The following is a 24671-nucleotide window of genomic DNA, read 5'->3' as shown; positions in this document are numbered from 1 at the left end:
AGTAAGTTCATGTGATCTCTGTCACAAGGCTCATAATGAGGTGACTTTTAGGTGATTATTATCTCAGGAGATTTTTATTAGTAAACCAACTACAGTTGTTACAAACAAATTTTTGACAAAAGTACATAAATAAGTAAATTTTCAACTATGATTGTTTTGTTTCATGTATGTTTTATATGTCTACTTAAAAATAGCATCCTAAGCTGGGTGTGGTGGTTCACACTATGGGCTGTTTCACAACGAAAATGGAGGCTGAAGGACACAAACTAAAAAGCAACAACAACAACAAAAAAAACCCTAAAATGACATAGGAAGTTGTAGCAAGAAAAAAAAAAAAGACAGAGGTCAAATTATCTAAGCTTAAATGCTTTTATTATAGAGGTTTTTAAATAAATGTAATATAAAACACACTGATACAGATAGTAGACTTTGGCCACATCTCTGTTAGGATGACGACGTTTCTCTGGAGAATTAAGGAACCAAGATTGAATAATACTGTCCTTGGCAAAACAGGCTAATAGCTTGTTTTAAAAAAATGTTCCCAGCCTTACAGGGAAATAAAGAACACCACTTTCTGGCACTCCTAAAAACATACGAATATTTAGGAGACTCCTGAAAGCAGAAGAATTAACCAAATCAGAGTCTGACATGAAGGTTGGCCTTCCTATCCTTGAGGGGTTTTAAAAGTTCCTTCTGTGATGTGGGGGGATTGCTCAGTTAATACACTTTGTCTTGCCTGAGACCTTAGATTGACACACACACATGCATACATGCATGCGCACACACGCGCGCGCACACACACACACACCTCACATTCCATATAGAGTTCTAGCAAAGAATACTTAAAGTGAGCCCATGTGTGAAATGCTGTTCTTGCTGCACTTTTGCAAACAATCAGGCCACATTTGGCTTACTCTGATTATCTTTATAGAAATGGGAGAGAGAAAGCTTGTGTTTTAGTAGAAAACTCGAACATAATCATTATGAGCTTGTAACCCTGATCACGTTCCCAAGCTTTTGTTACCTACCTAGGTAGGTAGTAGATACCTGAATTCTTTCAGCTCCCTCCAACATCTGGCTATAAAGACCTTCAAACTAATGTTTCCGGTTTGGCTCTCGCCCTCCTGACTGTCTATCACTGGAAACTAAATCTTCTTGATGCCTTGGAAACTGATGTTAAGACTAGATACGATCTTTTAAAACCTCACATACCAGGCCAGGCATGAGCTACCTCACGGCACTGTTGTGTGGTTATTCAGAAAGCTCACCCAAGTGTCCACTAAGCACTCACAGTGCAAACCAGGAAAATCGTCCGGGTGCAACTGCCATCCGCATCCCATTGGTTAGAGATGCTTAGTGCTCAATCTAGAAATCTTGACAAACTGTCCTCCTCCTTCTTTTTATTTTCATAGAAATTCCCCCTCACCAAATGCCTGGCTGCTTCTACAATAAAGAAAATACTCACTTTTACCAAACAAACAACTAGGCTAAGTCCTTAAGGAGCAGCACACATTGTTTAAAGATCACCTCTTCCTTCAGTGGCTATGGAAACTGGTAAAAACAGCTTTGACTTCCCTTTGCTATGGCTCCCTTCAGTCACTCCTTGACCAGGCTCAGCTGTAGTTTCTTTCTCTGTCCTCATTGAATCTGATTCGAGCAAGAGTCCTAATAAAGTCAGACATAATAGCACATGTCTACAATGCCAGTACTTGGGAAGCTGAGACACGAGGATTGCTATGAGACCAACTTTGACTACACTGTAAACTCGAGGCCCTTTGTCCTTGGTGCCCTGGTGTATTTTGGTAATAATCCTTTAAACACTTTAGCCAGAAAACCCTCCTCTTCAGTGTCACTGATTAGCAATTTCCCATCCACGGCCCCCACCCTGCTTCTGTTGTTAACACTCCCTTACTCCACCTTGCTGAAGAAGAGTTAGGTACTGTCTCTCTCCCCTCTCTCCCTCCCCCCTTCCCCCCCAAAACCTTCCTCTCCCAGTTGCCATGGCTCCTTCTGAATAAAGCTTGCCTTGCCACCTTTAACAAGTATCATTAAAAGTCCGATTTTTCTTTAATGCTTCTGAATACGTATCAACATTTTACATAACAAATGTATTTTAATGTATAATGTCTTGCGTGATGATCAAATCAAATGAACTTGCTTATCTATCATTTCAGATATTTATTAATTTCTTGGCATTGAGGACATGCAAAATCCTTTTCTATAAAGTTACTTGAAATATGTTGTCAGCCATAGTTATTGTATTGCGTTAAAGAAAACGCTAGAAGTTACTCTGTCCAATCCGAAGATACAGCTTGATGGCAGAGAGCCCTTGCTAAGCATGTACATGGCTCTTTGGATTCAGTTTCGCTTCCTAGTAACACACACAAAATAACTCCATCCAACTACACTCCTGTACCTGTAACCTAAAGTTTAGGGCAAAAGTGCTGGATTTTACAGCTCCACTAGTCCAGCTCCATCACCTGCTCCAAAATGGCCAATGAAGACAGAAGTTGCCGAAAAGCAGAGATTTCATTGACGTGCACATTGGAGAGGGAACCGATAAGGGGTCTAGTCACTCCAAATCTGTTTTGGGGGAATTTACAAGAGCTTTAGTTTTAGAGGAAGAATTGAGGTTGGGGACAAGAGGTAGGAAAAATTTCTGGGCAGTGGTGGCACACGCCTTTAATCCCAGCACTGGGGAGGCAGAGGCAGGTGGATCTCTGTGAGTTCGAGGCCAGCCTGGTCTACAGAGCAGGCTCCAAAGCTACACAGAGAAACCCTGTCTCGAAAGACAAAAACAAACAAAAGAGATAGGAATAGTGAAGCAGACCTGGTCAAGCAGGTCTGACTGATCATTGTCTCAGTGCTGGTTCTACTTTTAGGTGCCTCTCGGGAAAGGCTTCTGGAAGAGGGCACTGTAAAAAGTGACAGTAAAATGTCTCCATTACTCCTGTGTGTTTGGCATTCTGATTTGAAGGAAATGAGTTTTTAGACAGATGTTCCTCGAGTATTATACCTCAGTGCAGATGTCAGCAGGTAACCCAGAGTAAATGAGACAGCTACAAAATGAAGGCAAAGACGTAGGGTTTTCTGCTTTTCGTTACCTTTGGGCCTGAGTAAGGAGCTGATGCTTTTTAGCAAGCGCTGTGTCTAAGTGTCTGCTACATACCTTCACCCTTCACCATGATTTCACTGGTGTGCATAGATTTCCATTTTCTGTGTTTTTATTTACTCATTTATCTCCCCCATGTGAATGTAAACTCCACGAAGACTGGAATTCTATCTCTTTTGTTCACTACCTCAGCCTTGAAGTCTCCCTGTCAGTGGTTTGGAGACAGAGACACAGCTCCACCCTATCCTCATCAGCCCAAGGAGTACCCCAATCGAAGGGTCATAATTTAGGCCAATCCAGTATGTTTGTTTGTTTGTTTGCCTACAAGTATGTCTTTGCACCGTGTGCATGCCCTCAAACCAGTTTGTGTCTTCAATGCAGAAAAGAATTTCAAGATTATCCAGTATGAAGCAGAGTTGGGGCTTTTTAGGAAAGATAATCTAATATAGACTTTAGGTGTGAAGGTTAGAAGAAAGAAAGGAAAGGAAGTGAGACATGTGGGTATGTCTTCCTCAAGGAAGAGTTTTCATTTAGTGTCTGAGTATTAGCCATAGGTACTATTTCTATGGCTCTCAAGTTACAAGGCAAAGAAATCCCATGACCAACGGTGGTGGTATAAACCTTTAATCCCAGCACTAGGGAGGCAGAGGCAGGCAAATCTCTCTGAGTTCAAGGCCAGCCCAGGGCAGCCATGGCTATACAGAGAAACCTTGTCTCGAAAAAACCAACCAACCAACCAAACAAACAAAAAGAAATCCCTTACTCCACCCTGCCCCCTTGCATTTTTTTCTTTTTTGATAAGTAAAATTATAACGAGGCTCCAGAGGTGTCTCGGGAGGAATTAAAATCTGATAAAACCAGGAGTCCCTAGAGTTACACAAGGGGTTTCTTGTAGAGTCCTACAAACTTGCAGGTTTTTCAACTGGGGGCGGGGTGGCGGGAGAGGAAAGAGCCAAAAACCAGTTGTTAATTGTGATGAAACTCTTCTCTGCTAGAAAGAGGCTTCAACCAGACCCATGGGTAAGGGATTCCTTTGTCTATTGATTTTCCCTTTCTGCTAGTCTCACCTTGGACAGGGCTGTGACGTCAGTGCAAAGAAATGTTAAAGAAAGGGACAGATTAACAGAAGGTGTTAAATGTCGCCAATTAAAAGGTACCTAAAGGAATTCCTGCGAGCCCAGTGGCACGTCTCTTCCTTAGTTCCACTGGAAGGAGGGAAGAGAAACTAAATGACAAAGACCTGGAGGTGATTGGCAGTTCCGGCTTTCAACCCGCGCCGCCACACTCAACATGGCGAGTGGGGAAATTTCCTGGAGGAAATCACGCGAGAGTTGCCTGACGGAGCCCGTCCGAGAATTGAGCCGGGGGTGTGGAGCAGCCAAGATGGAGCCGGCAGCCGCCGGTCCCGGCCCTCTGATTGTGAACAACAAGCAGCCCCAGCCGCCACCTCCTCCGCCGCCTGCCACCGCACAGCCTCCTCCCGGGGCGCCGAGGGCCGCTGGAGGCCTCCTGCCGGGGGGCAAAACTCGCGAGTTTAACCGCAACCAGCGCAAAGACTCGGAGGTCAGAGCTGCAGGGGGGCGAGGCTGCCACTGGGCGGGTGGCAGAGGGGGTCCCGGCGCCGGGACAGCTTCCGGGCCCAGCCGGGCTTCCGGGTGGCTTGACAGGCGGGCTGGGGGCTGTCACTTTACCGAGAAGCGTGCTGCTAGGGAGACTGGCAGCTCCCGCGGCCCCGGGGAGGGAAGCCCGGAGCGCTGCCTCGAACTCCTTTGCGGCCCGGGGGAAGGTCCTGAAGCCGGGGACAGCAGGTGTGCTCCCGGAGGCGTGGCCTGAGGCACAGCCCTGGGGTACAGAGTAGGTGGTCTGTTCTTAGCCCCTCATCATTTCCGGCCTGTGGTCCTGGACGGGCGGTGGGCGACGCCAGTTGTCAGCGAAGGGACCCAGAAGAGTTTAGAGGGCGCTTTAGGATAGAGCTTGTATCTCTAGTGCTGCGTGGCCCGGGTTGTGAGAGAGGCAGAGACAGAGAGAGTCCTGGGTTCCCCTCCAAACTGTAGCCAGTGCAGGATCAGGCCATGGGCAGACACCGACAAGTGTCTGTATGCCCAGTGGACCCAATGCTAAATTGTTAAGGATCAGAAGTACCCAAAGGGCGTCGGATTCTCCTTCCTGCTAGTGAGCTGTCATTCCCTTTGCCCGCGCAGTATGGAGCTATTCACCTCGCCCCAAGTTAAAATTCCTCCCACTGCTTCCGTTTGCAGAATTCATGAATGAACACACACCCGTGGCAGCATTTTAGGGCTTCTTAATCAGCACATTCATTCCCAGAGCACTTACTATGCAATCTCCACCTGAGACAATTCCCAGTGTGATGAGCAGTCAGGCACTTGCTGAGAGGGAATTCCTCATTATCCAAATTTGATGCTCCAGCTCAAACCAGAGATCAATGATATCTCTGAAATTAGTTCCTTTCAAACATTTTTGTTGCAGGCTCGAACCTTGCTAAAACATGTTGCAACTGAACAAGCCCAGAGCAGAGAGATTGAGCTTAGAATGGCCTTTTTGAAAAAGCAGAAGATGGATCCTTTAGGAATCTTTTATTGTGGAACAATGGCTCATCAGTGGCTACTTCTCAGTGATCTTTCAAGTATGGAGGAATATGCAAGTTTAAGTTTGTGAAACACCTTCTTTAATGACCAGACTTACTCAGTTTTTCTGAAGAGGACCCCAAGAATCGAACTATACCCCAGACTCTCTCTTTTAAATGTTTTAGGGGACTGGAGAGATGGTTCCATGGTTAAAAGCAGTTGCTGCTCTCTCAGAGGACCTGAGTTTGGATCCTAGCACCCATATTGAGCAGCTCACAACTGTCTTTAACTACAGCTCCTAGGGATCCAGTACCCTCCTTCTGGCCTCTGTGGGAACTTGCATGCACGCATGCACTTAAACACACAGATAGACACATAAGTAAATATTTAAGAAAATGTTTTAGGGCTGGCAAGATGACTCAACAGGTAAAAAAGTTTCAAATCTCCCTAACTAACCCCAAAATAGATAAATACCCTTTCATGCATTTTATTATTCTGTGATGCTGAGACTCAAATTCCGAGCCTTGTTCAAGCTAGGCAAACACTGTACTGCCGAGCTACATCCTCAACCTCTATTATACATTTTAATTTCTCTTTCTACCCTTTGATTTCACCACAGCCAACATCTGGAAGGCCCGTCAAATAGTGAGATCTGTCTACTTGCGTTAGAGATGCTGCTGCTGCTCATGTCTCCTAGTGACAGCTGAAATCAGTGTCTAGAGGACAGGGAGGAGGGCTCAGTATGTGCTATGTAAATTTTGTTAGTCCTCAAAATTAGCCAAGGCAGCCAAGTGGGCTTCTAGTCTCAACACATAGGACGCTGAGGAAGGAGGATCAGAGCTCAAGGCCTGGTCTCCACAGTAAAACCTTGTCTCGACTTAAGTACATTGGGAGGGGAGAAGAAAGGGTAATGAATTTGATTGTGAATATGATCACAATACATTATATAATGTATATGAGATTGTCAAAAAAGTGGTAAGAAAAGCAGATTTTTGTCATTCCCATTTGTAAATGAGAAACTCAGCCTCAGTAATATGATTACTGTTGATTTTATTTGTGTTTTAGTGGTGTTGGGACATGAATCCAGGACTCTACACATGTTAGGTAATCATTCTAGCACTTTATCCCTAGCCTAGAAACTCAGTAGCTTGTCCACTATTGTCCATTAATAAGGAGCAGAGCTATTGTTTGTGGGTATATTATGTCATTTTGTACATGGTCATCATCTTTTATAAAGTTCTCCCTGACCCACCCTCCATCTCACTTGCTTCTCCTCCCACCCCCAATGCTGAAGATTAAACCTAGGGTCTAGCACACGCTACGGGAGGTGCCCTACACTGAACTCTACCCTCTGCTCTTTCAAGTACCTTTTAATCAAGACTAGCTTTATCCATTTTTTTTTCTGATCCTCTCTTCCTAGCACAAGGCTTCCAAGATGGCGTGTTCTCAGGAATCACCTATCCCTAACAGATTCTCATTGCATTCTCTCCTGTGTGTGGGAGGAAGGCCAATCTGTTCCATTTCTGCTTTCTCTGACTGTCAGTTCTCACTGAAAATTGAGATAAGAGCAAAGTGGCTGAGGCTTTCAATACTCATGTTGTCCTTAGCTCTTTACAGTCCACAGTTCAGAACGAAGTGCAACTTCTAGATACCCAGGGCTGCGTGGAATGGTCAGGCACTGTGCAGAATACAAGTTTGTGTTTGTTGTTGAACAGGTGTATAGTGAATATCACTGTTCAGCAGACAGAGTTTCTGTTTCCAGGAACTTACCATCTTATGGAGAGGAGGATGAGTGAAAAAAGAAATCCAGTGAATAAGTCTAGTTTATAGTAGGTGCTTTGAAGGTGAAGTACAGAGTGCTGGAGAGGGCTTAAAGGGACTAGCTAGCTCAGGAGACAAAGTACTGTGGTAAAACATGAAAAAAGGAGAGGCAGTGATGTCACGTAGTGCCACAGTGTCTCTGAGGTATTTGTGTTTATCCCTTTGCAAAACACTCAGGAGGATCTTTTGTGTGACGTTCTTTCCATTCATTAGGGCTATTCTGAGTCTCCGGACCTGGAGTTTGAGTATGCCGACACAGACAAGTGGGCTGCAGAGCTCGCAGGTAACATACAGATAGACCTTCGTGCCACTTGACAGGACTTTTGACTTGGTTCTTAAGAAAATTGAGACCAGATATAATTTTTCTATAGGTATTCCTATTAATGATATCTAAAGCATTAGTTGGCTGTTTAACTTGGACAGTGTGTCCAGTAATTTTGGATGGTCCTTTGTCTTCATGAAGGCTCTTGTTTAGAGTCAGCTGAATTGGATATCGCCCAGTCCCAGGGTAAGACAGTTAGTGGTACCCCTTGCTGTACAACAACTGGACAGAGATCTCTAAACAGTGGTGAGTCCCAGGAATGCTAGCCACTGCACTTAAATCTCTGTACATCTGTCACAGCTAACGTCATTGATCTATAATGTAACGTCAGCATAAGCTGCTTTTCCAGGCTTCACGATCCTTATTCAGGGGGTGACACTGAAGATGTATTCAGGGTGATGGCCAGCCTCTGACACAGCACAGTCTAATGCATATCATACTAGAAATGTCCAGATTTATGCTCCACTGACATTCCAGTTAGAGCTTCCAAGTGGCCAGTGTTGTCTGTCGAGTACATGAGAACACTAAGACCTTCCCCACTAGTAACCAGAGAGGGTAGTCTAAGGATCCCTGTGACTCAGGCAGGAGTAGAGGTGGGCTCGAAACAAATGCCGTACTTTCTCTGCTGCACGTGAGAACTGATGTGGGGTGTGGTAATGGTGAGGAGATTTTGTTCTTTGACAGAGCTTTACAGCTATACAGAAGGACCAGAATTCCTGATGAATCGAAAATGCTTTGAGGAGGACTTCCGGATCCATGGTAAGAGCACTTCCCCCCTATTTGGTTCACTTCACACTGCATCAGGAGAGGACAGGGTTTCTCTTCATCATCAGACTGATCTATCCAGGAACATGAAAAAAAACTGTTGTACTAGTTGTTCAAGGCCAGATGTGACATGTAGAATGTCACATGGGCATTCTGGGCTTTCTGATGGGAATTCCAATTCACAGAACAGCAGTGTGGCCTTATCCCTTATGAAGGAGTAACTTGCCTTTCTGGTCCTGTTCCTGACCTGATTTGAAAGATTAGCACAGCCTACTCTATTGAAAGGAATTATGTGGGTTCAGTTATAAGTGTCTCGTGCCCTGCAGTGACAGACAAGAAGTGGACTGAGCTGGATACCAACCAGCACCGTACCCATGCCATGAGGCTTCTGGATGGCTTGGAAGTCACTGCCCGGGAGAAAAGACTCAAGGTGGCTCGAGCAATTCTCTATGTTGCCCAAGGTACTGTGATTATGTCCCCAGGGACCCCTGACACCTCTGCCTGTGACAGTGCCTAGTTGTGTCTGGAGGGTCTTGGTAAGCTCTGCTCTGGGTTTGCAGGTACTTTTGGAGAGTGCAGCTCAGAGGCAGAAGTGCAGTTCTGGATGCGCTACAACATCTTTCTGCTCCTGGAGGTGGGCACGTTCAATGCCTTGGTGGAGCTTCTGAACATGGAAATAGAGTGAGCACTTCTGTTGAGGGCCTAAGTAGGGAAGGGAGGGGAGGGGAGTAGTGGGAAGGGGGTTAGAGCTTGCAGAACTAACAACATTTGAGACAGCTGAATAGGCCACTTAAGGTGAAGGGTCTCTGTTCTCAGACTATTTGGAACATATAAGGTTGAATAATGGAGAAGCTGCTTAATGATTCCTTGGAAAATCATATAGTAGAGAGAGAGAGATGAGAAAATAAAATAACAGAGAGAGGTGAGAGGTTCCCTTGTTGATAGAAAGTAGTGTTGGGTTCCTGTGCTGGGTCCGCATGCTCTGTAATGCTGGAGCATTGGTACCTGGGCAGGTTCCACTCATGCCCAAAACAGTCCTCAGAAGGAAACTGCTCACCTTGAGCTCCTCTCTGTATTTTCCCTTCAGCAGGACACCAAGCCCAAACCTAACATGTAGGCACAACAAAGCTTGTCACCTCTGGTCCTTGTGAACAAGGCAGTTACTGCTCAGTTAAGGTTAACAGCTGTCATAAATAAGGGAGATTGCTATAAGTTGGAGGCCAGCCTGGTCTACATAGTGAGTTCCAGGGTAGCTAGAGCTACTTAGTGAGATGATATCCAAAGCCAAAGAAACAACAAAATTAAATCAAATAATTATAGTAGTAACTAAAGGCAATCCCCTAGTACTACATCTTCAGACATATGTTCATCCTGCTTTCAGGACATTTTGTATACTGAATCATGTTATGACTCAAGTACTGTTATCACCCTGATTCTGTAGATGAGACAACTAGACACAGAGAAATTGACTCTACCTTGTCCACATATACCTAACTAGTAGAGCAGGATTCACACTTTAAGACTTGATGGTCTGGTCGAGGGCTTGAGTTCTTAACCATTGTGGTATCCTAAGGTCTCATGTAAAGCCTAAACATAGCAGCTTCTTGTTGCCCTGTGGGACAGTACTTGTCAAGGGCATCCCTTATCTCCCTGGCCCTGCCAAGCTGATTCATATCTCCTCTGCAGTAACAGTGCCGCATGCAGCAGTGCAGTGAGGAAACCTGCCATCTCCCTGGCTGACAGCACAGACCTGAGGTGAGACAAGCTTCAAGTACCCTGAACCAGAGAGTGAGCTCAGAGCAAAGCTGAGCATTTCTTAGCTGTGTGCATTCCTGTTGCACACCAATCGGCTCAGGTGATAGGCTCACCGGGAGTCATTAGTAGGCCCTGGTGTCTTAGGGGAGGGAAGGGGCCTGGAAAATCCAGAGGAAATCTAGGCTCAAGCCACTCAATAGAGTGGCTAAGAAATTGGTCATAGAGTATATTTTATGTGGACAAAAACCAGGGCATTGCTCTTGGGCTCCCACCACCCACTGTGCACAGTTTGATCACTGTCTGTACTGGTTTTCCTGACAGTTCAGCCATGCTTCGTGTCTGTACAGGACTAGAACTGCTAAAGAGAGGATCCTCTTCCCATGTTGTAGGGCTGAAATCTGGTTTTGGAGTTGGAGTGTGATTCTCCTCACTGTAGACACTGTCTCTGCATTCACCTCCTGCTTCCCCTCTCCCGGGAGACTCTTCCCTCCTCCTGATCCTGCCCTGCTTTGACCTCAGTCTCTTCCTCTAGTCAGTTTTGTTTTTTCTCTCCAGGAGGCTTAGGGCAGAACATTCTGCAGGCCATTCTTGTTCATATTTGTCGGCTCTGAGTAAGCTCTGTTCAGACACTGCAGATACAGAGTGAGTTATAGTCTTGGCCCTAGTAAGGATCCTCAGGTGTCGGTTGTCTTCTTGGGTGTCTCTCTGTGACAGCCTTCTACCACATGCATGAGTGTTTACATCTTAGCCAGGGGGTGTGAAAGCCCAACGGTTCCTCCCTCACATTTTGTTTGTTTGAGACAGACTCCATATATAATTTAGGCTAGCCTAGTACTCACTGTGTAGCCCAAGCTGGCCTGAAACTTGAGACCCTCTTGCCTCAGCTTTCCAAGAACTGGTATTACAAGCATACCCCCTCCTGGCTGAGAGTGCCCTTGGTCCCCTGTCTTACACTTAGGGTTCTGCTCAACATCATGTACCTGATTGTGGAGACTGTTCACCAGGATTGCGAGGGTGACAAGGCCGAGTGGAGAACGATGCGGCAGACCTTCAGAGCTGAGCTAGGTAGGGTCCTGGGGATCCTCTGTTAAGGCCTCACCTGGGAGCTGAGACTGGGGGGCTTTGGGTGGGTCCTGTTACTGGCTGAGGTCCTGATATCTTTGAGTCACTTCCAGGGTCTCCTCTGTACAACAATGAGCCATTTGCCATCATGCTATTTGGGATGGTGACCAAATTTTGCAGTGGCCATGCACCCCACTTCCCCATGAAGAAAGTTCTCTTGCTGCTCTGGAAGACCGTATTGGTGAGCACCTTCTTGGGGGCACTCATATGCTAGGAGACGAGGCAGGAAAGGCATCTTTGTACAGTTGGCCCTCTGTACCTGTGGATTCTCATCCATATATGCATCCAAATGCAGGTCATAGAATGAGGTCTGTAGGCTGTACAGACTATGTTGTTATTATTCCCTAACTAGTAGCAGTCATTTACAAAGCTTTAGGTATTACAATCATCTAGAGATGATTTCAAGCTTGCAGAAGTTTATGCCTAGGTTGTATGCAAATCCCATTCCATCTTCTGAGGGATGTGATACCTTCCTGTGGGAGAGGGGTGAGGGGAAATTCCTGGGGCCAGTCTCCCATGGATAATGATGAATAATTACATTTTTTGAATACTGAATTATGAAATATGTAACTACTTAGTTTAAAAAATATTTGTCTAGTGATATTACAGATTGAATCTAGGACCTTGAACATGCTAAGTAAACAGACTATTTACTTACACTGGTACTGTTTTTGCTTATTTATTTACTTATTTCTTGTGCATGCCAGTATGCATTTGGTACAATGACATGGATGCATAGTTGCACACACCCATGCTCAGAGACCAGTTTCCTGCTCTATCTTTCTTTGGTGTATTCCCTTATGGCAGGATCTCTAACTGAACCTGGTGCTAAGCTGGCAGCCAGCAAATCCCCATAGTCCGACTGCTTCCACTCTGCTCTGTTGGGGTTACAGGCTAATGTGTGACTTATCTGGCTTTTTACATGGGACTGGGATTGAAACTCAGATCCTCATCTTTTCAAGGCAGGTACTCTTACCCACTGAGCCATCTCCTTAGCTGTTTAGTTTTTATTTTGACACAAGGTCTGGTCTTAAACTTGAAATATTCCTGCCTTAGCCTGGTCAGTATCTGCTACCAGGCTCAGCTTTTAAAAAGTTAAAGAAAAGAGATGAAAAGGAAATACAGGGCATGGTGGTGCGTACCTTTAACTCCAGGACTTAGGAGGCAGAGGTAGGCAGATCCCTGAGAGTTTGAGGCCAGCCTGGTCCACAGAGTGAGTTCTAGGACAGCAAGGACTACATGATAAGACCTCGTCTCAAAAAAGAAAAGAAAAAAAGCTGAGTAGGGACAGGCAGGACATGGCAGGACATAGTCATACTAGATTGACTAGATTGGCTCCCTGACTTTGGTAAATCCATTTCTAATCGTACAGCAGATTCATCCTCAAACAAGACGCCTCTTTGGAGACCCTTCCCAAGCCCGTGTTTGTAAAGTGGTTTGAGACAAAGATGTAACTGATGTAGTTATAGTCCACTGGGCAGATGACTTTGGTTACCTGGGTTGAGCTTAGCTTTGAACAGTAGCACTGTCTCTCTCTCCAACCCAGTAAGGTGTCTTTTGAAAAAACAAGAGTGAGCTTCTGGCTAGCCTGTTTCCAGAGTGTACTGTGAAGTGGACGGTTTCTCCATGGCGAGGGAATGGACACTGGGTGGACCAGCCATCACACTAAGGATGGGGGGTACTGTCAGATTCCAAACTCAGGGCAAGCAGGGAGTACTTTTTCCAGGAGGAGCACCATACTCAGTGGGGGGGGGGGGGGGGGGAGTCTCCCTTTTACTCTGCAGCCAGAGCTTAGTGAGTTTAGAGCCTCTTAGGGTGTGCACAAGTTTTATCTTGACCAAACCTGCTGGTTCCTCAGGAAGCCTCACTCAGGCTGAGAGGAAGCTGAGTTAGTTAGACACAGTGACTGCCGGGCTAGAGCTTCTAATGAATTTACACAGGAGGTTTTTTTGTATATTATTTTATTTAAGCAGCACATAGTATGTTTTGGTTTTGTTTGGAAGACTGACATGTACAGCCTTAAAGCATCAGTCGGCTGGCATTTCTAAGAACTGGTTCTACTCTAGTTTTTGTCTGTTTGTTTAAAAACATGGTCTCTGTGTAGCCTTGAGTAGCCTGGAACTTGCTATATGCACCAGGTTGAACTTAAAATTATGGTGATCTTCCTGCTTCTGCTTCAGAAGAGTTGGGATTATAAATTATGTGCCACCACACCCTGCTCAATCTGCTTCTTTTTAAAATTAGAGACTATATCATATGTACAGAATTGCAAGTATCATGTGCCAGCTTCCACCAGCTGCTGGTTCATTTTTTTCTTGCTCCCTTTCCTTTTGTTCCTTGTACAGAGCACTGAATTCTTGGATGGCTTTAGTTTTTTTTGTTGTTGTTGTTGTTTTTGTCCAAGGGTGGGTCTTTTGGGTCTCTATAAGGTGTGGGTTCCGATGGTGTCGTGCATGCTTTTTAGCAAAATGATATCACAAAGGACATGGTGACCTAGGCTCTGCGTCTCCATTTTACATAGTGCACACTAGGTGGCTTTGAGGAGCTGCAGAGCATGAAGGCTGAGAAGCGTGCTCTCCTTGGCCTTCCCCCACTGCCTGAGGACAGCATCAAGGTGATCCGCAACATGAGGGCTGCCTCCCCACCAGCCTCTGCTTCAGACCTGATTGAGCAGCAGCAGAAACGGGGCCGGCGAGAACACAAGGTGAGGCAACAGAGGACCCCAGGACTCCTGAGAAATCTCAGAGTACACGGGGTGGGGTGGGAGCTCATGCTCCTGAGGTAAGCAGGATATTAGAAATCAGCTCCCATCAGGCTGATCAGGAGTCCACAGCAGAGGCATGTCTCCAGCCCCAAGCCTGTGTACAGTGGGGTCCTTAGATCCGGGCAGCTTGTGAGGTGCTGGAGCAGGAAGTGGTCTGTCACTCTAGTTTAGCTCCTTCTCTGTATTCGCCGGTGTCACAGCTCCCTATCTGATATCTTTCTGTTCCATTTGAACTGTTTCTCTCTGCCATCATCTCTTTAGTTGGCTAGCTTTCTCAGCTCCCTTCCCTTGCTTTCAGGCTCTGATAAAGCAGGACAATTTAGATGCCTTTAATGAGCGGGATCCCTATAAGGCTGATGACGCTCGAGAAGAGGAAGAGGAGAATGATGATGACAACAGCCTGGAGGGGGAGACATTTCCCCTTGAGCGAGATGAGGTGATGCCTCCCCCACTACAGCACCCTCAGACTGACAGACTCACCTGCCCAAAAGGGCTCCCTTGGGCTCCCAAGGTCAGGTGAGTCTCAAGTTCTAGAGCAGTCTTGAAGTGAGCCCTCAAATCCTCAGGCCAGTGCTGACCTGAGCTCCTCTGCAAGGTTTAGATGACCTTAAGTTATTCTGTGCCATCGGGGTTGCTTCTGGGAGGGTGGTCTTGCTGACACATAAAACAACCCTGTGCAGCTCTTGCGTCAGTAATTTGAACTGGTCAAACTCAATAGTGAAGAGAGTTAGGGAAAAAAATAAAATGTGTATTTAGGCAAACCTATCCCCACTCATATTGGAGTTGTATATGGTATTTTATATAAAATGATAGATGAAGAGTTTCACAAAACCACTTAATGCATTGAACAGTATCCTTGGTAAGTCAGTAGATGGGAAGGTAGCTGGAGATGTGTATCTTTATAGGCAGCAGCTTAATGAATAGATGTGTATATAAACTGATGTAAAAGGGGCAAGTCCTCAGCTTTCTGGATATTGTGAGAAGAATGTAGAACAGGTCACCCCAAAGCCAAGGTGTTTCTGTTGAGACAAGAAAATGGCCTGTTTGAAGTCTGTAGCTTATATCTCTCAAACTTCTTGGTGTCTGAAAGCATTAAATATTACTATTGTTAGATTAATTTGTGCTTTTAAGTTTAATATACCTCCCTGAATTTGAGTCAGCTAGCCATGCATTTTATAGAAATATAAACATCAAGTTTATAAACCCAACAAAATTATATAAAAATCAAAGTAGTTGGAATTCAGTTTTTCCCCCTTATTGTAAGAGATCTTTTCTTGTCTTGAAATCACAATTTGGAGCTGCTTTGTCTGTTAGAACACAGGCCTGTGACAGTAGCACCCCTTGAGACGGAACTTGATAAAATGTCCCTCTTTCTTCCTATGGTAGAGAGAAAGATATCGAGATGTTCCTTGAATCCAGCCGCAGCAAGTTCATAGGCTACACTCTAGGCAGGTGAGTGTGACCTGAGTTCCTTTTGAAGTTCGCTCACCTGGCCTTGGGGCAGCGGGCAGGTGTGTGGCTGTCTGGGCTCAGCACAAGGCCTTCTTTATTCTCCAGTGACACCAGCACAGTGGTGGGGCTGCCAAGGCCAATCCACGAAAGCATCAAGACACTGAAACAAGTAAGTGGACGAAGGGAACTTTTGGCCTTTGGTCCCAGGTGAATCAAGTGAGAAGGGACATTTGTTTGCCAGCAATAGCCTGGAAGCACCTCTTCTTAGGCGTGACGTCTTTTAGGGGTGTGCTATACACCAGCCTCAGAGTTCAAGAAGCCTGTAAGTAACCTTCCCTTTTCCTGAGCCAAGTTTGAGGATTTGAGAGGAGTTGCAGGTGGAGATGACGTTGTCAGCTTCGCTGTCCATGGATGGCTGGGGAGCAAGGCTCATGAGCACCATTGTGGCTGTGCTAAGAGCATACTGTAGGAATCGGGCAGCTTCAGTTACCCAGTTCCAGACAGAGCTACAGGCAGGCAGGACACGGCTCTCGGCTGGCAGCCAGGTGGAGTCTAAAGACAGGGTTGGGGCCAAGACTGTCGTGTTTTTCTCCATGCTCACTGCTTGTGGGGAGCTGTGGGTGTAAGGATGAGGCGGGGGAGACACCAGGGATCAGGAGGAGTACTTCTAATGTATTTGGACTGTAATAGTTTTACGTCCAGTTTTGAAATCAGTACCAAGTGGTCTTTGCAGCTAGGATTTTGAGCACACAGTTTTGCCTCTGATGTCTTTTCCCCTGTCATTTTTGCTTTTGGAAGCCCTTTCCCCCACTTTAGTTTGCGTTTTGCTTATTGACTATGAACTTACTTTTTACAGAGGCTGTCAGAAGTAGATGCCTCCTTAGAAAGCTATTATAAGTCTGCAGTTTCATAGGGATCTGTGCTGTGACTTAGCTCTCTCTCAGAAGACCAGAATAAAATCTTGGGTCTTTGCCAGTGTGTGTGGGCAGGTGAGGGGGAGTGTGACCAGAGAATAAGGGTGTTTTTCTCAGCACCTCCTCTCCTGCCCCTCTTCAGCACAAGTACACGTCGATTGCAGAGGTCCAGGCACAGATGGAGGAGGAATTCCTTCGCTCTCCTCTCTCAGGGGTGAGTTAAGGGGCCTACAGCCATAGAGTTCCCAACTGCTCTCAGTCTCTGAGCTGAACCTGGCCCACAAAGCTGCTCCCGGGCTTGGCCTCTTCTTGAAGAGATTCCAGTCCATGTCCTGGTCTTTCAGTCCCTGAACAGCAAGCAACTCAAGCACAAAACTTGATCTCTTGGTGCTTTGTTCCCTTCCTGTTACAGATAGGCCAGTGCCTTTCTCTGTTATTTACTTGTTTATTTGAGATAACATCTATCTATAACCCAGATGGCTTCACTATACAGCTCAGACTGGCCTCGTAAACACCTGTCTCTGCCTAACCAGTGCTGGGATTTCATGTGTTACTATGGTACCTTATGAAGAATGTTATAATAAAAATTAACTAGACTGGGCTAGAGAGATGACTCAGAGGTTAAGAGCACTGGTTGCTCTTGCAGAAGTCGTGAGTTCAATTCCCAGCCACCACATGGTGGCTCACAGTCATCTATAATGAGTTTTGGTGGCTCAAAGTCATCTATAATGAGTTTTGGTGTGCAGCATACATATGCAGGCAGAACACTGCACAGAAAGAACTAACTGAACTGTTGCGAGTGAGGCTCCTGGCGTCGTCACCAGAGTCACTCTTCACTTTGCTGCTTAGAGGTCCTGCTCAGGAGACTGTTCCTGAGTGTAGGTTTTGTATCTGTGACTTGTATTAAAGGGAGAAGAGGAAGTTGAGCAAGTTCCTGCAGAAACCCTCTACCAAGGCTTGCTCCCCAGCCTGCCTCAGTATATGGTGAGTGCTCTCTGTCTGGAACCAGTTTGGGGGCCTATCAGTAGGCATCTGTGGTGAGATACCCCATAGGTTGGTCTCCTTCACCCCTGAAGACCTGCAGGAGTTCCACTTCTCAGGACTCCATTATGGTCCTGGGCTCTGATGCCCATCTAAGTGGTCTGCTTTTCCCAGATTGCCCTCCTGAAGATCCTACTGGCTGCAGCTCCCACATCAAAAGCCAAAACAGACTCAATCAACATCCTGGCAGATGTTCTGCCTGAGGAGATGCCGTGAGTATCAGTGCTATCAATGGGTAGAAGGAAGAGGGCCAGTGTTTTTCAGGTTGCTTTCTTTTGTTGGTCCAGCTTCACTACAGGTTAAGTCTAGGGTATTTCTGATTCAGACGAAGGGAACTACTGGATAAGTTTCCCTGGATAAAGAGAGAAATAGCTTAGCCTGAATCCCAGCACGGACTGTTACCGAGTGAACTTCTCAGTAAATTAGGAATGCCAGTTTTCCTTTGTAAAATAGATGGGGCAGTGAACTTCTCAGCCCTCCTAGAGCCATGTGGTTGGCACACCCTGCATGGGAGAGGTAACTTCTGGTCTGCTTGTTAGCCACCACAGAACCTGTGCTGGTATGGAGTCTCTCCTGCTGGCCAGTGAACTGGCAGGCCGAATGCTGGCAAATGTCAGAGGAGAGAATAAAACTCCGGGGTTTGTTCATCTCTGGCTGACAGATCTTTCCATGTGAGAGAACAGCCTGAGACTGTATTCTACACTGAGAAAGGACCCAGGCCCACACCTGATTGGCCTGCTGGCCAGGAGTGTCTTGTTCTGAGTGGATCCCCCCTGGTCTGATGGTGATGGCCAGGTGAGGGAGATTGGCTCATACCACAAGGAGGTTCACAGAACAGTAGGCCGTCTTGATGATCCTAGGAGATATAATGAAATACTGTGTTCCTCTTCTGAAGATTTAAAACAGCTATAACTCAGTGCTTCCTAAATTTATACAACTTCAGGATCCCCCATCTTACCACTGTAGAGTAAAACATCTCCACACACTGGTGTTCGACAGATCATGCTTTAGGGAACTCAAGTTAATAGGGTGGCCAAAGCTTAGGGAGAATTTAGAGAAGAAGTTCCTTTTTTGGAGGAGAAGCAGAGAAAGGGACTGAGAATGTTTTGAGTGGCATCATGGGAAGACAAAAATTGTGCCAAGCTGGATCGCTTAGGAGATGGGTAGGTGGATCCCTAAGGCTGACGTCTGAAATGTTTGTGAGGTGTGAGCCTTTGGCAGAGGGTTCTGGACTCCGTCCCCACTATGGACACCTAGGAAGAAGGTGCCGTGCTCGCTGGTGACTCACCAGGCACTTTTGTTTCTAGCACCACAGTGTTGCAGAGCATGAAGCTGGGGGTAGATGTGAACCGCCACAAGGAGGTCATCGTCAAGGCCATTTCTGCCGTGCTGCTGCTGCTTCTCAAGCACTTTAAGTTGAACCATGTCTACCAGGTACCTGCAGGGTCTGTCTGCCTTCTTGTGCACTGGGCCAGTGCCTCAGTCTGTGCTGCTCCTCTCGCCCAAGAGAGTAGGGCTTGGCTTTTGATTCCACTTGAGCTCTGCATGAGCATTCTAATATGAGATTCTCCAGCCAGGCTTTTTATCTCTAGAGGAAAGAAAATAAGGTCCCAAAGGGCATGTTTATTTATCTTCTCTTGGTTTCAGTTTGAATACATGGCCCAACACCTGGTCTTTGCCAACTGCATCCCTTTGATCCTGAAGTTCTTCAATCAAAATATCATGTCCTACATCACTGCCAAGAACAGGTGATGAGTACCAGGGGCCAAGAAAGGGTGGTATAGCCAGATGGCAGGACTTCCAGCTGGGTTCTCCATTGAGACTGTTCAGCAGACATTTTCTGAGCATCTGTGGGTTAATACTTTGCTAGGAAATCAGGAGTCAAAGTGAATGACAGTGTGTCAATTTTGAGGTTGGCTATTCTCGTGTCTTTCTGTTTGACCAGGAGGCTCTCATCTGAGGCTCTAGAATTGCCCTCACTACCACTTCTGTTCTTCCCTTTCCCTCCCAGTTCTCTGTAAGGAGCTTGGCCTTGTGCACTGTAAAGCACTGTCTGATTCTTAGCACCCACCTTGTGCCAGCTGTACCTGACAGCACCTGCTTATCAATGTAGACGTCACAAGGGAAGTGTCCGGCTAGCTGTGGCTCCTAAGAGGGCTTGTCATAAATCAGTTGTCTTGAGCCCTACCTTCCTGATTTGTGTTACGAGGAAAGATGCAGTAATGTCTCCCTGCCTTGCAGTTACTAATTAGATTACAAACTGGTCCAGTCACAGGGAAACTACACATATTGTAGCAGATATTTTTTCATCGTACGGTCAGGGAGACTGGGTTAGAGCAAGCGAGGTAGATTGCTACTCTGCTTCAACTGAACCATGGCTACTCTGGCAGACCCAGCCTTTGCTCACGATGAGCACCTGGGTCTTGTTGCATTCTGCAGCATTTCTGTCCTGGATTACCCTCACTGCGTGGTCAATGAGCTTCCAGAGCTGACTGCAGAGAGTCTGGTGAGTGCCTGGGATGCCCTGGCTGTCCCCCAACACATAGCTAGAGGTGTCTTCCAGAAGAAGTCACCTTTAGCTTTTAAAGTACCAGAAATGGCCATAAAGTCGGGGAGGGGTGTTAAAGAGCAGAGCGATTGGTGGTGAGGGTAGGGCTAGTAAGGGATAGTGAGGGTAGGGCTGCATGTCTGGCAGGGGTTGACCTAGAATTTGCCTACTCTAGTTGCTTGCATCTTCCCACTAAAGTCTGGGGCCATGGTCCCTAGTTTTGTGGCCCATGTTTCCTGCAGGAAAAGTTTGTTAAGTCTTGTTTCTCTGTCAACTTGTGGGGTGGGGTTTCCCTTTGGCTGTGAGACAAGAGAATTTTGTGCTAGAAGCATTGGAACACGGTCGCTGCCATGTATTTGTCAAGGCCTTTGACACTGCTGAGCAGCCTGCAGCTGTGGGAGTTGTGATGTCTCTGGCTTTTCCCTGCAGGAAGCAGGGGACAACAACCAGTTTTGCTGGAGGAACCTCTTTTCTTGCATCAACCTGCTTCGGATCTTGAACAAGCTAACAAAGTGGAAACATTCAAGGACCATGGTGAGTCAGTGCTGCAGCCGTCCTGGAACCAGGGTCTCACAGAGCAGTGCCACATGCTATGCTTCTCCTCAGCTGGGACAGGGGGTCCTCAGGGTGAGCTGGCAAAAAGCATTGTCCTCCCTCAGACTCTGGTTCTTTGCTGAGTAGAACTGGAAGTTGGAAGAGACTCCCAGTCATGCCCTGAAACAAATACCTTTTCCCACCCTCACAGATACTTTTCCATAGCCTCTTGATCCTGATTGGGAAATGATAGTCAGGAGTCCAAGAGCAGCTTTAACCCTGGGATGCCTTTGGGACAGGGCAGGTCCATGAGTTCTCAGAAATTAGATTACAGAGTGATTCATAATTAGGGTGACCAACCTTTGTGGTTTGCCTGTAAGCTCCATGTACCAGCAAGCAGGGAGTTCAAGAGAAACTGCATGGCCTGTCGCCCTAACCCTACCCCAGAAGGGTTAAGTGACCATGTAGTGGCACACACACCTACTCCTTCCCTCATCATCGCTGCCACTGCCTGCCCAGATGCTGGTGGTGTTCAAGTCGGCACCCATCCTGAAGCGCGCCCTCAAGGTGAAGCAGGCCATGATGCAGCTCTATGTGCTAAAGCTGCTCAAAGTGCAGACCAAGTACTTGGGGCGACAGTGGCGCAAGAGCAACATGAAGACAATGTCTGCCATCTACCAGAAGGTGCGACATCGGCTGAATGATGACTGGGCGTATGGCAACGGTGAGGCACTTTGAAACAGGGTTGGGAGAGGGTGGGACAAGGTGCACCTTTGACTCCTTGCCTGTGGTACCTTAGTTGTCTCTGCCCTGAGGCACAGAAAGGGGCCTGGCTCTAGTTTTTGTGGCACCAATAAGGGAGCTCTATGCAAGACTTTGGAAAGCTTCTCAGCGTCTGTGCTCATCCATTTCTCTGTCCCTCCATTCTAAGTCATGTCATTTCTAGAAATTGCCATAACATTCTGCCTGTCTTCATCCTTACTGCAGCTGCCTTCTGGCTGCCTAAACTCAAGAGTTCCTGACCGGCTCTGATTCTGCCTCTGGTTTGACTCCTGTAATCTTTTCAACATACCCACCCTATACTGTTGCCTCCTGAGTAAAATTCCTGGTTAACTTCTTATTTCCCTTAGGAATGAAGTCAAACACTAAGACAGGGAAAGGACACTCACTCACTTCCCTGGTCCCATAGTCCACAACTTTCTTTTCAAACCTATTATTATCTGCTGGCAGCTGGCCTCTGTCACACCCAGGACTCTAGGCACAGAGTAGGATCCCTCAGTACCTGCTGAGGGTTGCTGTACAGATCCCAGCACACACAGGTGCATGTGCTCTCCAGTGTGCCCTCTGTCAGAATAGACTGCACTTAGTCCCTGAACCTTATCATGTCACTTCCTGTTTCCGGGTCTCTGGATACCTCTGGTATCTTCTCTCCGTCTAATTGTTGTCTGGGTGTTGTTTGTTACATTGTTACAGTCACAGCACTGCAACACTGTATCCAGCATCTGGGCTCAATTTAGCACATGATGTCTTGACAGGGAGGTGAGGGGAGGGACAAATGAGGGAGTCTCAGGGCTGCACTTCTGTCCCCTGGAACCAAGGAGACTTCATGTTTAGAAAAGTGTTTTTTCCAGGGGCTGTCATCTGAGTCTACATATTTTGGAGAACAAGCATCTTTCTCAGTAGTTCTGGATTTTCTCCTTATATTTGTCTGTCCTCTACTTCTGGGAAAGAATTTCTATTCATCTTCCTGAGGATGGGGCTTGGAAGTAATCTCCTGGTTAAAGATCATAGTCATGGGGAGCTACTATAGAGCTGGACTCCTAACTGAGATTTTTTGCTTTGCCCCAGATCTTGATGCCCGGCCTTGGGACTTCCAGGCAGAGGAGTGTGCCCTCCGTGCCAACATTGAACGCTTCAATGCCCGGCGCTATGACCGGACCCACAGCAACCCTGACTTCTTGCCAGTGGACAATTGCCTACAGAGCGTTTTGGGCCAGCGGGTAGATCTACCTGAGGACTTCCAGATGAACTATGACCTGTGGCTAGAAAGGGAGGTCTTCTCTAAGCCCATTTCCTGGGAAGAGTTGCTGCAGTGAGGGACTGTCCTCATCATTGCTGCAGTGCTCCTCATGCCCTCCAGATGGCAGCACAGCTCCATTGATTCTCACAGCCAGCCCTGGGCCTGTGAGGACATCTAGGCTGACCTCGGCCTGACTCCCAACATCCTACTCAGGAGCAGTCTTCTCCAAGCTGGAATCTACTCTTTCTCCACTTCCCCAGTTTGTGCCCTCCCTTCTCGGACATGACTGATTGCATCTTACTTCACAATTAGCCCTAGGCTGGGGAAAGCTGAGATAGGCCTTGCATCCCTTCTCATCAACAACTGAATCTCAAGGTCACACCGACTCCTGAGCAGTTTTGACATGTCCGTTGGTCAAGACGGAGAGATTGGTGTGAGGGTCAAGAACTGAAAACTGACACTTTGGTTGTGCTCTGGGGGTATCGATGCATCCTGGTGAGTTTTGTCCAGAAGTGATAGAAACCACAGCTTCTGCACCCTGATTTTGGATGTGATCAAAGATAGGGCAAGGCTTCCTGAAGTCAGAGGTGCCATTTTCCTCTTGATTGCCATGGCCTGTAAATATATAAAAATTCTCTGTGTTCTCTTGTGTCATGATGGGGTTTTTAATGTGTTTGTGTATTCTGTTTACATTAAAAGAAAGCAAAACTATCCCTATTGTTGTCTGTATAGGCTCTGGGGGCTAGGGTTGTAGCTCAGGGCACAGTGCTTGATTAGCAGGTAAAAAAGCCCCAGGTTCGCTCCCTAGCACCACATGGTGGTGTATACTTGTAATCTCAGCATTTGAGAGGTGGAAGCAGGAGAATCAAAGGTTCCATGTCATCCTCGTCTACATAATTCAAGGCTACCCGAGGCTGCATGAGATTCTCAGAAATATGGTCTGAAAATCTCCAGTTCTCAAGTACCACTTCCCACCAGCATGAGAGGCCACCCACTTACCTCTTGCCTGCCTGCTTTTCCTATCTAGTGTAGAGGGAAAGAGAAATTGGTACTTTGATCATCTGCCCACATCAGTCTAGGATTGCTTTAGGGTGTGGGTCACTGTAGTTCTGAACTACTGGCCTTGCTATAGTTTCTGTAAAAAACTCAGGTTTCTCTGGATTACACTCCTGGGCGTCCTCAGTCAAGCCAGTTAGTGCTCAGTTAAAGAGGAGTCAGTTGATTGGGTCTGCATTGGAACAGAGGTGTTGGGACAAAGAGGAAAGTTGTATGCCCTCGGGAATCAGTGTCATGGTGGGAGAGTGGTGGAGAAAGTGTGTAGCTTCTATGGCTAAGGAAGAAACAAGGGAAAAGTGTCCGTCTGAGTCCTGGGACCTCACTTGGCTCAGGTACCTGATCATATCTGCCTCAACCTTCTTTTCCTCAGATTCATCCTCCTTGAGACTTTAGTGATAGGGCTTTTTTTTTTTCATAATTCCAAGAAGCTCCCTGAAGGCAACATGCATGAGGTCTTAAATCTCTAAGGGGGAGAGAGTCTTGACTGATAAAGGAAATATTCCAGGACAAGTCTGTTTTGTGGATATTTAGATTCGATGCCTGCTAGGTCTGTGACCTGCTAAGCCGCAGGCTGTGCTTTAATGTAGCATCGATAGGTGGAAGGGTCAGAGCTTAAAAGTCACATAGCCTTATGGGATGGAAAGGCCCTATGATTGGCTCTTTTCCCCCAAAGTAACTGCACAGGACAAAGAAGCCCTATCATTCTTGTATGCATGGTGGATCTGCTGCTGCTTGTATACATGGTACATCTACTGTTGCTTGTATGCATGGTGGATCTGCTACTGCTTGGATGCATGTTGGATCTACTTTTGCTTGTATGCATGGTGGATCTGCTGCTGCTAGCTGGAACTAAGGTCAGA

At 46.6% G+C, this 24671-nt stretch overlaps 1 protein-coding gene across 1 annotated transcript; it reads left to right on the top strand.

Moving 5' to 3' along the window:
- The first annotated feature begins 4489 nt into the window (after positions 1–4489).
- Strip1 (striatin interacting protein 1) lies at positions 4490–23024 on the top strand. The gene is made up of 21 exons (XM_038311433.1): positions 4490–4675; positions 7732–7801; positions 8525–8599; positions 8932–9066; positions 9166–9286; positions 10292–10360; positions 11319–11425; positions 11536–11663; positions 14004–14186; positions 14545–14762; positions 15633–15698; positions 15804–15867; positions 16755–16826; positions 17522–17596; positions 17768–17865; positions 18961–19087; positions 19301–19401; positions 20093–20159; positions 20631–20735; positions 21255–21459; positions 22584–23024. Exons 1-21 carry the CDS (start codon positions 4496–4498, stop codon positions 22829–22831), a joined length of 2514 nt encoding a protein of 837 aa, XP_038167361.1. The 5' UTR covers positions 4490–4495; the 3' UTR covers positions 22832–23024.
- The last annotated feature ends 1647 nt before the right edge of the window (positions 23025–24671 follow it).

This window comes from Arvicola amphibius, chromosome 14 (genome assembly GCF_903992535.2).
Source record: "Arvicola amphibius chromosome 14, mArvAmp1.2, whole genome shotgun sequence".
NCBI lineage: Eukaryota > Metazoa > Chordata > Mammalia > Rodentia > Cricetidae > Arvicola > Arvicola amphibius.
The sequence above is the reverse complement of the archived record's forward strand: the minus strand, read 5'-3'. Positions and strand labels throughout refer to the sequence as shown.

Excerpts from the sequence above, each read along its gene's own strand:
- Strip1 (XM_038311433.1), top strand. The coding sequence starts at position 4,496 with ATGGAGCCGGCAGCCGCCGGTCCCGGCCCTCTGATTGTGAACAACAAG. Across the intron at positions 8,600-8,931 it reads GGAGGACTTCCGGATCCATG|TGACAGACAAGAAGTGGACT; the intron begins GTAAGAGCACTT and ends CGTGCCCTGCAG. Across the intron at positions 9,067-9,165 it reads AATTCTCTATGTTGCCCAAG|GTACTTTTGGAGAGTGCAGC; the intron begins GTACTGTGATTA and ends CTGGGTTTGCAG.